Source organism: Mytilus trossulus, unplaced genomic scaffold, assembly GCF_036588685.1.
Source record: "Mytilus trossulus isolate FHL-02 unplaced genomic scaffold, PNRI_Mtr1.1.1.hap1 h1tg000158l__unscaffolded, whole genome shotgun sequence".
NCBI lineage: Eukaryota > Metazoa > Mollusca > Bivalvia > Mytilida > Mytilidae > Mytilus > Mytilus trossulus.
In genome coordinates, this window is record NW_026963304.1 from 3,017,002 (window position 1) to 3,031,539 (window position 14,538).

A 14,538-nucleotide genomic window follows, 5' to 3' on the forward strand; every position below is an offset into this window, starting at 1 on the left:
GCAGTCTATAGGAAAATTGTAAAAAAAGAATTTCAAATGGTCACTACTTAAAAACTAATTGAAATAATGATAAGGGGTCTTCAGTAACTATTGTAAGACTACAATGGGATGACCTGTTTTTATTTAACTACTGGGCCAAATTAAACCAAATTTGGCATCAATCATTATTAGGGTAACTTATACTATTTGTTATGATTTAAACCTTATTTTACATGATTTCCAAAACCACTGTAGATATAGGTGAGCGACACAGGCTCTTGGTTGCCTGTAGTTGTTAAAACTATAAAACTTGGTCAAGCCAAAATGATCAGCAGGACAGGTTTTGGACCACAGATTCCATTAAACACAAATATTATATTCTTGTTGCATTGTATATTTTTGACAAAAAATACCTGCAAGGGTATTTTACAAATGCAAAAATAACCTGTACACTTTAAACTATATCTCTCTGTTTATTCTGGGCCACATATTTTCCTGAAAAATGTGAGAATTTGTTCAATATATTATATATAATGTGAAACATTTGTATTATGTTATTTTTTGGGAGTTTATATTTTAGAAATTTAATAGTTTTACAAGTGACATGAATGAAGATATATTTACAATGCATATTCCTCCTTTTGTAGACAGGTGTGACGGCTAGACTCAAGATTGAAGGTAATTTTCTATAACTTTATTTCATTATTAGGTTAAAGGCATTCTATGTAATATCTTCGCTCTAGGAATTGTAGAATAACAAGATATTTTCTGTATGAAGTCATGGAATTAAATTCAATGTATTGATGAGATTAATCACTATAATAAATAATAACAAACTAGTATAGTGTGCTATATCATTATCCGTTTTCACATATAAGAAAAACATGACCGTCATATTAGTATCATCATGGTCTTCTGTAGGATGCTGTAGTACATGTTTATCCATACTCTGCAACCGCAATCAATATTCTACTATTCTAGAAATATTTCCCCCAGAAAAAAAGTAGCCATTGTATAGATGACATTTTGACACAATAGCTGTTAGAAACCATTAATTTTTGTCTCATTTGCAACAAAAGTTTTTTTATGTGAGACATACGGATTACAATCCAGTCATGGGATCAGTGATCAAGGTTTTCCTTGTCATGTCAATATCTCAGATACTATAAACAGTAGGTCGACTATATTTGTTGTATAGAATGATAGTACGGTGAACACGTCTGTCTGGCAGTTTGCAGCTGACCTTCTCTTCGGTTTAATGGCTTATTGGTCAATGTTGAGGTCTTGTGTTTAATTCGTTTCTGGGAACTTGTAAGCAATAGGTCAACTATACTTTGTGTTTGGGATGATTGTAAGGGGTACAAGTCTGTCTGGCTGGATTCCTCTGGCATTGACAACATGTTCATGGTTCAACAAATATATAAACCAATTGGTTGACAACTTATAGGAGTTATTACCCTTAATGACGATTTTCTGCTTACTTTTGAATTTTACTTATTTGAATTTTTGTTTCTAATTTATTTTTCTGTCTGTTGTGGCAGTTTTTTTGTTGTTGTTGTTTATGTTTGTTTTTGCTGTGGTTTTTATTCAGTTGTGTACCCTTTTTTGTGCCTCTAGGCTGTTTATAGGTAAATTCTGATTTCCCCCGTGCTTGTTGGGCTTTCGCAACTTTGTTCCCAATAAAACCTTAGTCAGGCATTTAGACTTATTTACTTATACCACTGTTTCCCTTTATCAATCGTGGTTTCTGGCTAATCTTGCTAAAACTTCTATATTATTCTATGTCTTTTTTGAGCCCAATTCAAGAAAGTTGTCGGTTTATCACTATTCAGTGATGTTTTGGTAAATGTGTTGGTATCATTAAAAAAATAGTGCGTACTCATGCGATTTCTTTGGATTATATGAATATGGGCAAGTCTTAAAAGAAGATTTTGTCTGACCAATAAAAATTCAATTTCTATATAAAAATAATAATATCTTAATAATAAAATTGAGAAAGGAAATGGGGAATGTGTCAAAGCAACAACAACTCGACCATAGAGCAGACAACAGCCGAAGGCCACCAATGGGTCTTCAATGTAGCGAGAATTCCCGCACCCGTAGGTGTCTTTCAGCTGGCCCCTAAAAATATGTATACTAGTACAGTGATAATGGACGTCATACTAAACTCCGAATTATACACAAGAAACTAAAATTGAAAATCATACAAGACTAACAAAGGCCAGAGGCTCCTGACTTGGGACAGGCGCAAAATTGCGGCGGGGTTAAACATGTTTATGAGATCTCAACCCTCCCCCTATACCTTAAGCCAATGTAGAAACGTAAACACATAACAATACGCACATTAAAATTCAGTTCAAGAGAAGTCCAAGTCCAATGTCAAAAGATGTAACAAAAGAAAATAAATAAAATGACAATAATACATAAATAACAACAGAGAGTTTACTTCACATATACTTCAATTAATCCCATCAACAGCCGAAACTAATCCTAGTTAAAGTAAAAGAACGAAACCAATGTCGGGACGTACGTACGCACGGACAGACAGACATACGTACAAGGTTTAACCTTAATGCCCCCTCCACTACAGCAGTTGCATAACAACTATTCTTCTTTGCTTTTAAATTTTCAAGTGTGCTATGATTTTGTGTCTTGAATTGATACCCCAAATATTATTATCTATAAGAAATTATCATAATAAAGCCTTACCAGAAGTATTTGTCCTTTGTAATCATATTGAAATTGGTGAAAAAATTTAACAGAATATTGAAGACATTAAATCAGACGCAGAAAAGCATTAGCTGAGGAACAAAAGAAGCTAAAAATATTGGTAAGTTATGGAGCTCCTTTTTTGGGATATTTGATTTATTTTTTAAATGGGAGAAAAATGCTGACTTAAACTTTTACCTTATATTTAGCATTGGCATTATTTGGGTCTCAAATTGTAAGAAAAAAGTCTAGAATCTTCTTACATTTTGGTAATGACCTTTTTATGAGCTTTTGAAGTCTTCTATGAATAGAAAAGTGAGTGATATGGGCCAAAATATTTTAAAGTGGTTCATATGAAAAACCCCAAGGAGTCAGAACATCTGACACAAAATCATAAACCTGACCTGACTACATCCTTAAGTAAAGCATATACTGTGGATTCATTTATTTTCGTGGGTACCAATTTTCGTGGATTGAGGAAAACTTGTATTTTCTTAGATAATTTATTCCATGGTTTTTCAAAAATCTGCATATAATTAAACAGCAAATTTGTAATTTGTTGAACATTTAAATTCTTGGTTTCCCTGTACCCATGAATTCCACAAAAATTGGTATCCAACGAATAATAATGAATCAACGGTTCATCAAGATATATATTATAGATAAATCGACAGTGAATGAGTCTGCACACAATTACCTGTGAATAAGGCATCATAGGCACCTTTATTTTGTTCCTCGTCTAAAAGCCATAGTGAGTCTTCAAACATGGAGCAAAATCTCAACTCAAAACAGCCACTATTTATAAATTTAAACAGAATATTTCATATTTCCATACGGTGCATTATAACAGATTGTGTCAGATAAACAACTTGAACAGAATAATGAAAATAGGTCTTTCAAATATCTTTGCAGATAATAAAGTTCCAACTGAAATCAAATTAATGGCTGACAAAAGATCTGTACCTTTGTACCTCAAATTACTTGAGTCAGGCTCTGAGAAAAAGAGAGACATACGTTTGGTAATAGTTGGGAAGAAAGGTGCGGGTAAGACATCATTGGTTAAAAGATTATTCAACGAAGGAAAGAAAGGTGCGGGTAAGACCTCATTGTTAAAAAGATTATACAACGAAACAAAGGAAGGTGCTGAACTATGCTGGAAAATATTAGTTGGAGGAAATAATGAAGATGTTACGAGCACAAATGGAATAGAAATTCATATGACAAAATGCAAAACAAAATCTAGTGAAAGCATTTGGAATAGATTAGAAGGTATGGCATGTATGGTATTATAATTCTTAAAGGATTTGCAAATCTATAAATACTTGCATTGGATTGGTCAATTAGAATTTTTCCCTTGGTTTACACTTCAATAAACCATGTTTCCGAAACTACTTTGGTACCTCCACTTTGATCTATTCATGCGCGATACACATGCATGCAGGGATCCCGGGATTTTCAGCAAATTGAGATTGAAAAACAAATACATTACAATTGTTTCTATTCTAATGCATATATAAAATAAATAATGCAGTAAAGCTTTGAAAATGTATAAAATTAAAATTTTAATAAAATTCCGCGAAATTTCATGAATGATCATGATGATTTAGCGAATTTACGTCATGTCAAAACACAACGTCATACAAATGAAAACTTTCAAGCGAAAGAACATTTCATTATTTGTACGCTTCAAATTCGGATAATATCTCATTACAATGAAGTTTTTGAGGTAGGTGATATTTCATTTAAGATTGTGTTGCATTTATCGAACATTTATGGATATTAGAAAGTCAATATGGCGGCGAACTCCTTAGTTACGACATGTCAAGTGTGCTATTGATGGTAAATAAAGTACCCATTAAACAAAAAAATGTTAATTAAAAATTGCGAATGTTTGGCTAAAGAGTTCTTACTCACAAACTTGACATATTCAGTTTGTGAGTTAATGTTTACACATCAATAACCTCTAGAAAAAATGTGTTTTGGACTTTTGTGTAAGTTTGTGAGTAAGCGCCCCGGTTTACACATCAATAACCTCTAGAAAAAAATGTGTTTAATCCTATAATAAACAGGTTAACTTTACTTTTTAAACCTCACTTTGCGTCCGGCGTATGTCGTCGACATCGTCGTCCGTCGTCGTTAACTTTTACAAAAATCTTCTCCCCTGTAAATACTGGGCCAAATTAAACCAAACTTGGCCACAATCACCATTGGGGTATCTAGTTTAAAAATTTGGTCCGGTGACCTGGTCAACCAACCAAGATGGCCGCCATGTCTAAAAATAAAACATTGGGGTAAAATGCAGTTTTTGGCTTATAACTCAAAAACCAAAGCATTAAGAGCAAATCAGGCAGAAATACAATTGTTTATCAGGTCAAGATCTATCTGCCCTGCAAATTTCAGATGAATCGAACAATCTGTTGTTGGTTTGCTGCCCCTGAATTGGTAATTTTAAGGAAATTTTGCTGTTTTTGGTTATTATTTTGAATAATATTATAGATAGAGATAAACAGTAAACAGAGATAAGGTTCACCAAAGTAAGATTTACAAAGAAGTCAACATTACCGAAATGGTCAGTTGACCCCTTTAGGAGTTATTGCCCTTTATAGTCAATTTTTAACCATTTTTTGTAAATCTTAGATATCTTTTACAAAAATCTTCTCCTCTGAAACTAGTGGGCCAAATTAAACCAAACATGGCCACAATCATCATTGGGGTATCTAGTTTACAAATTGTGTCCTGTGACCCGGTCATCCAACCAAGATGGCCGCCATGGCTAAAAATAGAACATAGGGGAAAAATGCAGTTTTTGGCTTATAACTCAAAAACCAAAGCTTTAAGAGCAAATCTGACATGGAGATAAAATGTTTATCAGGTAAAGTCGTATCTGCCTTGAAAATTGCAGATGAATCGAACAACCCGTTGTTGGGTTGCTGCCTCTGAATTGGTAATTTCAAGGAAATTTTGCTGTTTTTGGTTATTATCTTGAATAATATTATAGATAGAGATAAACAGTAAACAGCAATAATGTTCAGCAAAGTAAGATTTACAAATAAGTCAACACAACAGATATGGTTAGTTGACACATTTAGGAGCTATTGCCCTTTATAGTCAATTTTTTACATTTTTTATAATTTTTTGTAAATTTTTAGAAAATATTTTCCACTGGGCCAAGTTCATTATAGATAGAGATAATTGTAGCAAAAAGAATGTTCAGTAAAGTAAGATCTACAAACACATCACCATCATCTAAACACAATTTTGTTATGAATTTATCTGTGTCAATTGTTTAATATGCACATAAACCAAGGTGAACGACACAGGCTCTTGAGAGCCTCTAGTTTCTTCTCTCTACAACAGACAGGTTTAAGTCTATGAATTAACTATTACATCATTTTTAAGATCAGAGCTGTTTTGACAAATTACATCACTAATTAATACTTGTGGAAGTAATATTTTACTTATAAATGGACTTAGCTTTTCTGCCAGTTAACATTACATTCACTCTGTGGTTAGAGTTTTAAAAAAAATAATAACTTTCATAAACTATCCTGGATTTGTACCAAACTTGGACATATGCTTGTTTATAATCAACAGCTAGTATTTAGAAGGAAATTAAAAAAAAAAATTCCTGTTTTTCCGTATATTACTTATAAATGGACTTAGTTTCTTCCAGTTAACATTACATAGTCTGCAGTTCAAGTTTTTTAAACATTTATTAGATTCATAAACCATCCTTGATTTTTCCCAAACTTGGACAGAAGCTTCTTACTATCAAAAGATAGTATATAAAGGAAAAGGTTTAATCATTTTTAATCATTTTTGTTGAGCCTGCAACTAACAGCAAAAGTAGGCAAGACATTGGGTTCCGTGGAACCCTTACAATTTTTGTTTGTTTTCATCCTTTTAATATGGAAGCTATAGACTAAATAAATCGGATCAATACTGAATTTCAAAGAAGCAATTAAAAAACCTGTAAAGGGGTATTAGTCCCACTATGCGGAGGCTCTAATTTTACCAAGTGATTATCAGGCTCTTGGTTTAATTTCTTGGGAGCCTCTTGCCTCAAATAGTTTGACTATGTAAACAGCGTATAGAAATGTTTTCTTTTTTCAAATTTTAAAATAATCCTTGTTATATATCTTAAGGTGTTAACTCTATTCACTTTACATTTTTGTTCAAGATTCAAGTGAAAGGGAGAAAAAGCTATTTTTGTACATTTTAATTTTAAGAATGACTCCCCCTTCCTCCAACCTACACGGCATCAGTCACTCAGAATATAACAATAAAAAAACCAAGAGATGTTACCAAGGGGTCAATGGAATATGATAAGTCAAGAAATGCTATATACAAGTAATAGTTTTATAATTAGGAAACATATTTGAAAGTATTTCAAATACAAATATGCTCACAATACAAAGAGATATATCTACAACCAACCAAATGTTTTAGAACACTCCTTGTAGAAGTAATTGCTCTTTAAATGTAAATGATTGAGTCCAACAAACACAAAGTTTGGAGACTTATCATACCCCACTCTAGAAAAAACTTGTATATAGTGTTTGACCCGTCTTTAGATTCATAAACCATCCTGGATTTGTTCAGCAAAGTAAATAAAATTGAGATAGGAAATGGGTAATGTGTCAAAGAGACAACAACCCGACCATAGAACAGACAACAGAAGAAGCTCACCAACAGGTCTTCAATGCAGCTAGAAATTCCAGCGTCTGTAGGCGTTTAAAAAATACAAATAAGTTTTATATGACAAAAATTGTCAATTAAGAAGTTATTGCCCTTTAAGGACAATTTTACAAATGTGTTAGTCATGTTTTATAACTTTAAAAATATCTTCTCCTCTGAAACTACTGAACCAATTTAAACCAAACGTAAGCTGAATGATTTTTAGGTTATCTAGAATACAGTTTGTGTTTATTTTCTGTTTCCTCCGAAAACATGTCCGCCATGGCTTAAAATAGAACATAGGGGTAAAATGCCGTTTTTGACTTATATCTCAAAAACTAACGCATTTAGAGCAAATCAGACAAGAAGTTATTGTATTCCTTATGTCAAGCTCTACCTGCCCTGAAATTACCAGCCGAATCAGGTTTCTGATTTTGAGGTTATTGCCCGTGAATTGGTGATTTAAAGGAGATTTTGCAGTTTTAGGTTATTTTCTTGAATATTATTATAAATAAAGATAAACTGTAGACAGCATAAATGTTCAGCAAAGTAGGATCTACAAAAAAGTTTAATATGACCAAAATTGTCAATTGACCCCTTAAGGAGTTATTGTCCTTTAAAGACAATGTTTCACCATATGTTTATCTATATACACAATGCTATGAACCAAAAGTCGCCTTAGGGCAGTGAGTCACTTACCGTTCTAGAGTTATGCTTCTTTAGGAAAATTGCATTTTTTCCCGTTTCCACATGCCTTATGCAAATTTAAGGAAACTCATGATAAGCTCCCCAACACACAAACAAAGTTCGAATTGGGACAGTGATTCATTTACTGTAATAGAGTTATGCTCCTTTTTGAATTGGACAATTCCAAAGCTCGAGCTGGGGCATTAGTGTCCTTAGACACTTTCTTCTTTTTTCACTTTTTAACGAACAAGTTATTTTTTATATCTTTTTTAACACATTTTAAGGGGAAAACATAGTAGTTTCATTTCTTTTTTTGATTGTAGGTAACTATAAAGAAACTGAATGCAATGCAATATTATTGAAACAATTTGGAAAACAACTAGCCAGTGTGGATAGCTTAGCCATCATTGAAGAAGCAGCTCACAAGACCATTACGGAAACCACTTCATCGACAGGTATTGATGAATCAGAGGAACCAAGAACAGTATCCAAGCCTATAAAACCAGAACATCCAGTAGTCACTCAAGTTGAACCTCCAGTAGTCACTCAAGTTGAAATTCCAGTAGTCACTCATTTTGACCCTCCAGTAGTCACTCAAGTTGAACCTTCCGGAGTCACTCAAGTTGAACCTCCAGTAGTCACTCAAGTTGAACCTCCAGTAGTCACTCAAGTTGAACCTCCAGTAGTCACTCAAGTTGAACCTCCAGTAGTCACTCATTTTGACCCTCCAGTAGAATCTCAAGTAGCCAATATTTATTTTGAACAACAGCAAAACCTATCATTAGAAAAAGCTCATAAAGATATCAAATCCATGTTGGAAAAATCGAAAGTTGATTTACTTGACAAAGAGGAGTATGCCAACTTGTTTTTATGGGATTTTGCTGGCGATGAAGAATTTTACCACACACACCAAACATTTCTGTCCCAAGATGCAATTTATCTTGTTGTGACAAAACTTAATGAGGCTGATGACAAAAAAGCACAAGGTAAGTATTAATTTGATGTTTGATACATGTTTATACGACCGCAAAAGTTTTTTGGGTTGGTATAATGCAATGATGTCGTTGTCGTCTGCATCGTCGTCGTCAGAAGACACATTTAGTTTCTGGACAATAACTTTGGTTTTATTGGATGGATCTCTATGAAATTTTACAAGAAGGTTCAATCCCATAACAAAGATTTTGGGGGTAATGGTACCAACAGTTTAGGAAAAAGGGGCCAAAAACAAGCATTTTTGTAGTTTCTAGACAACAACTTGTGAATAAGTGTATGGAACTCTCTAAAATTGTGCTACAAGGTTCCATACTACAAAGGGAAGGCTGAGATTGAGTTTGGGGGTAATTTCTTCAAAGTGGGGGTCAACAAGTTAGGGGGGGGGGGGGTTCAAATTTTTTCAAAGGACAAGGTATTATAAGGCCCCCTCTTCAAATGACTTGATATTCAATCCATCATTAGTCTATGTATAGTGACTTACAAAATGTTGAACATTTTGTGTTGATGTGATTGTTTGGTTGCCTAGCAACGAGTTTTATAAAATGAGCTATAATATTCATCTTCAATGCAATTGCCCTAGAAAAAGACTTCTGAATCTATTAAAATGAATGACAATGTGTTACCAAACACTTGAATATTTCATGTATTTATCATTGTTGAATCTATCATTTAAAAAAAATCTTAATAGCTACCTAGCAACCAAAAGGTTGCCTAGTGACCACACAAAAGGACTTTTTTTATCTAATGTTATCCATAAAAAAATTAAAAATTCAAATATTTTCATACAAAGTCCACCCCTATATTGATATATTTAGCATCGATGTTTGCATCTAAGAACCATTTGATTTTGATCCATATAACACGTCAAATCAACCCGAGTCTTCCTGAGCAACGCATAGTTAGTTTTAAGTTAACAGTTGAAGAACATTTCAAAAGGTGTTTTAGTATCACTGAGTGTAATCTATAAGCTTGAAACGTGGAACTAAATGATATTTATCAGTACATTTAGTGCCGAGGGGTAATTCTAATATAATTCTTATTTCTATGTATCCATGGTAACACAGGAACGTATCCATTATATAATATCTTGCTTAGCAACCATTGAAATTCAGATATATTAATATCAATGTATATCTAAGAAACGAGTGACCTGTGAAAAATTATGTTCTTGCAATTCTTGAACCAATGTATACAAACATCATAAACTTAGTCTTCTGTGCACGAATTTATCATTTTTTTCGTGTAAATTTCGTATAATCGTCAATTTTTTTTCAATCGGTCAGTGTTGTTGTGAAAATATGGCAGGTAATTAAAGTTCGTGTTTTGAAGACGAAGTTAAACGATGGTTACCTGTTTGTCAACAATCGACACAAAATAAACAAAAAAGCATGGAAAGAGAGCACGTGTTTACATGTGAATTCAGATAAAAGTTTATTTTAAGGACATTCATGCGTATTGTGATCACCGGATTTTTACGAGATGGGTCACACTGAGGTCACTTTGCATACGGAAAATATGTCGGGGGAATTGGTTGCTGGAAGCAAGCAATTAAAATAAAGTAAACTTCTTCTAAATATGAATAAATTAAAGAATTTTCTTCAGAAAATAGTAAATGTATGTAAGTTTTATAATGAAAACTATTCATTGAGTTAGAAAAAAACATATGCATTATTTTTTTTTGATTTGAGGTTTTCTTATGACTTTAAGTTTTGCATACTTTATAATAATCTTAAGATTTTTTGCTGTTAGCAACAGCCCTATGACATGAACCACCCCCCCCCCCCCCCCCCCCCCCACACACACACACACACACCTGTTTTGACAATATTTATTTTTTTCTGTATTGTTATTTGAAAAAAAATAATCAATTGTGCATGATTTGATGAATAGACAATGTTATTCATGACTATAAGGTTTCAATTAATTTCCTTAATTTTTTTTTGGTTTCCAATGGGACAACTCTCCACATTAGTGACCAAAATGACACAGAAATTAACAACTATAGGTCATCGTATGGTCTTCAACAATGAGCAAAGTCATACTGCACAGTCAGTAATAAAAGACCCAGAAATAACAATGTAAAACAATTCAAACGAGATAACCAACGGCCTAATCTATTAACCAAAAAATGAACGAAAAACAAATATGTAACAAATAAACAAACGATATACACTATAAATTACAGGTTCCTGACTTGGGATAGTCACATACAGAGCTAATGTGGCAGGTTTAACATGTTAGTGGGAGCACAATTCTCCCCTGACCTTCGACAACAGTAGAACATAAGAACGAACTATAAAGATGAGTTGAAAAATTAAGGCTTAACTAATCATGGATAAACATACAAATATAACAAATAAGTGGACGTGGCCGAGTACTTGTACGTTCCAAAAACAAAAAGACACTGAACTATTTTGTTTCTCAAAATCAAACAGGTCCATTGTGTGCTTCTGTTGAGTAAGGACATGTCTTTCTATATCCCTTCAGAGACTTCAGAAGATAGACGAAATACAAGTTTAATATACATTGTCTTAAATTGGAATGGACTGGATTGGATAGGGAATTTGTCAAAAAGACAATTTATTTCTATTACACAAAATAGTTATATATTATCCTTTTATCGATTTTCAAGTCACAAATAGCCACTTCATATGTTTTTTTAATTATAGAGAAAAGATTCTAAAAAAGAAAGTGAGCGAAAGGAAATAAAATAAAATAGAATAAAATAGTCGGAAAAGATAGTATTATTTTAGTTTTAACTGAAACTTCTAGCAAGGAGTAATGTCAGCTTGTAACCAGTAACAGCTGATACGCTTATATACGAGTGGACGCATGCATTTTCGTTTTTAAAAATTAAGCATACATCTGTATTGTATCTTCGGATTTTGAAAGTCACCCAGTGTTGAGATTAATATATAGTATTTTATTCGACTTTGTATGTTTCCAAAGGTTTACAATGTTTGCATACTCTTTATTAAAATTTCAAAATAATATCTAAACCTTGCAGCATTTCCTTTTCATACATCTTATATATTTAAAATATTGAGAATAAATTTAATGAGTTTATATTTTTTATCTTTATAATTATCTTAAAAAAAATTTCCAAGTAATTTCATTTTTAAAATCCATTGACAGGGGAGGTAATCTCGTTTCTAATTTTGTTTCCACATGAAATTGATTTAAATTTCCAGTTGCATTTTATTGAAGTACAATGTACACGAGGAAAAGTGTTATAATTAGATAGGGTCTAAATTAATTTAATTTTGTCAAAGTTTGCTGGTTGTTCTTTGACAACACTGACAGTGTCACTTAAAAAAAATGTTGCAAAATCACACGTTCCTTTACTTTCCCCGATTTGAAAATTAACAGAAACATGATAAAGAAGGAAAAAGCTTTTTTTCTTCCCGGCATTGACGTTTTGTAATCCATCAAGTTCACCTGAGTTACTAGTAAAATAAAATACTTGAGAGCAGGTTTGGAAATGCAAGTTCGTTCCGGTCCTTGGTTCACATATTATCAACGTATCCGTAAAAACAAGGAATTTTCAGTGTAGAATTTTTGAATTTTGAACATATTTAAAATAGTGAATTATTTCCCTACAACAAATAGCACATTGAAATATCTTCTTGGCACTCGCGTCCGCTCATGGTTAAAAATTGCTCAAACTGACACAAACATTTCTGATTTTCATAAAATTTACGTTTTTCACGAGAAAGAGAGAGGTATTTATCACATGCGGAAAAAGATAAGTTATATTGATTTTTTGTTAGATAAGACCTATTCTCTTTAGAAATAGCCATGTTTCTTGGATATTATTCATTCTAATTTCAACGAAAAATAGGGGGCCAGTTGCAATAGCTTATTGTACCTTGTCCTTTCAATAGATTTTTAAGATCTTTGACCTCATTTATTTTTTGTCAGAAACCTACATTATGTCAAAATTTTTATCACAATCCAAATTCAGACAGTATCAAGCTTGAATATAATTGTGTCCAAATTGCCCCAACTGTTCATGGTTGCGCTCAGCAAAGTATTCTATAATTCTAAGCTTCAGCATGTTGAGATAAACACATTTCTGTTAAATACAGTTTTATAAATAATCCATTTTAAAGTATTTTAATTTTTATAATCGAAGAATTAACCTCTTTAATATATACATGTTCATGATGTTGAAGATCAAATTTACAGATGTTACAAGAGGGAATATTTCATGATTATATGGTCTCGACTTGACAGAGTCAAAAGTCGAGATAAAGGTATGCTGTTTCCAACGGTGGCGGCAGCATTAACACTATGTTAAAGATTGTGATTAGGTCAGGTTATTGGGAACCACTAAAGATAAATCAATGATATTTAATATGTAGTTGTATATCTTTAATAAGCATTGGTACATCTCATTTTCATGACGATTATTAGCCTTACCCCCTCAGCCATGGTCAATTGACTTTGAAACTTTTGCATAGTTTACCGATTAAGTCAGTTTAAGGTGAGCCACTTATGCTAAATCTATGATACTTGGTATGCAGTTGTATAAGAATTGGCACAGCTCATGTATATGGATATTATATGTCACCTCCCCTCAGTCATGGTTTATTGACTTTAAAACCTTTGCTCATTTAACATGTTGAAGTTTTTAATTAGGTCTGTTTAAGGGGAATCACTCATGATAAGTTATTTATATTTGGTGCACAGTTGTATCTCATTGTCATATCTTATGTCAAAGTTTAAAGGAAAATCATTTGGCTCTGTATTGTATTGTATTGTATTGTAACTTCATTCATAGTTCATATTTTGCATATTTTACATGTAAAATTATTGCTATTTTGATGTCCACATTTGCATTTTACTTTAAAAATACAAAGAGTTGAGATATATATCTGTGTGTACAGTTTATTTAAATCATGTTCAAGGATGTTATTAAAGAATATAAAACTTTTCCCCCCTTATTGTATTTTGTCTTCAGTCGAAGGTTTTATGATGTAAATTGTTTTGATTAGAAGGAACAGAGATGCAGCTTATCGTCAGACCTGTCGGTCAAAGGGGACCGAATTTGAGCAGGTCCGGCAAATGGGGTTTTTGTGCAAGACCGAGTAACCAGCAAGGGTTTTGATATCCTGGGTCCAGCAAAAGTTAAATATCTTTCAGTCCTGAATAACTTTTATCAAGAAAATCCTTTATTATCTTATCAAATCGTTTTTAACTTTAAGAAATCGTCCGGTAAACATTTCTGTTCCCGTCTTGGTCGCTTAATCTGCAAAAATAGTTCATATTCCGGACTTTTTATGCCCCACCTACAATAGTAGAGGGGCATTATGTTGTCTGGTCTGTGGCTCCGTTCGTTCGTCTGTGCATCCGTTCGTCCGTCTGTGTGTCCGTTCGTTCAGGTTAAAGTTTTTGGCCAAGGTAGTTTTTGATGAAGCTGAAGTCCAATCAACTTGAAACTTAGTACACTTGTTGCTTATGATATGATTTTTCTAATTTGAAAGCTAAATT

At 32.8% G+C, this 14,538-nt stretch overlaps 1 protein-coding gene across 1 annotated transcript in view; it reads left to right on the forward strand.

Moving 5' to 3' along the window:
* Positions 1–14,538, forward strand: part of LOC134700567 (uncharacterized) — a 122,733-nt gene that overhangs the window by 42,958 nt on the left and 65,237 nt on the right. Inside the window, exons 6-8 of the mRNA XM_063561945.1 lie at positions 627–657; positions 3,601–3,957; positions 8,376–9,038. Coding sequence (XP_063418015.1) covers positions 627–657; positions 3,601–3,957; positions 8,376–9,038 — 1,051 coding nt within the window. The remainder of the gene's footprint in view (positions 1–626; positions 658–3,600; positions 3,958–8,375; positions 9,039–14,538) is intronic.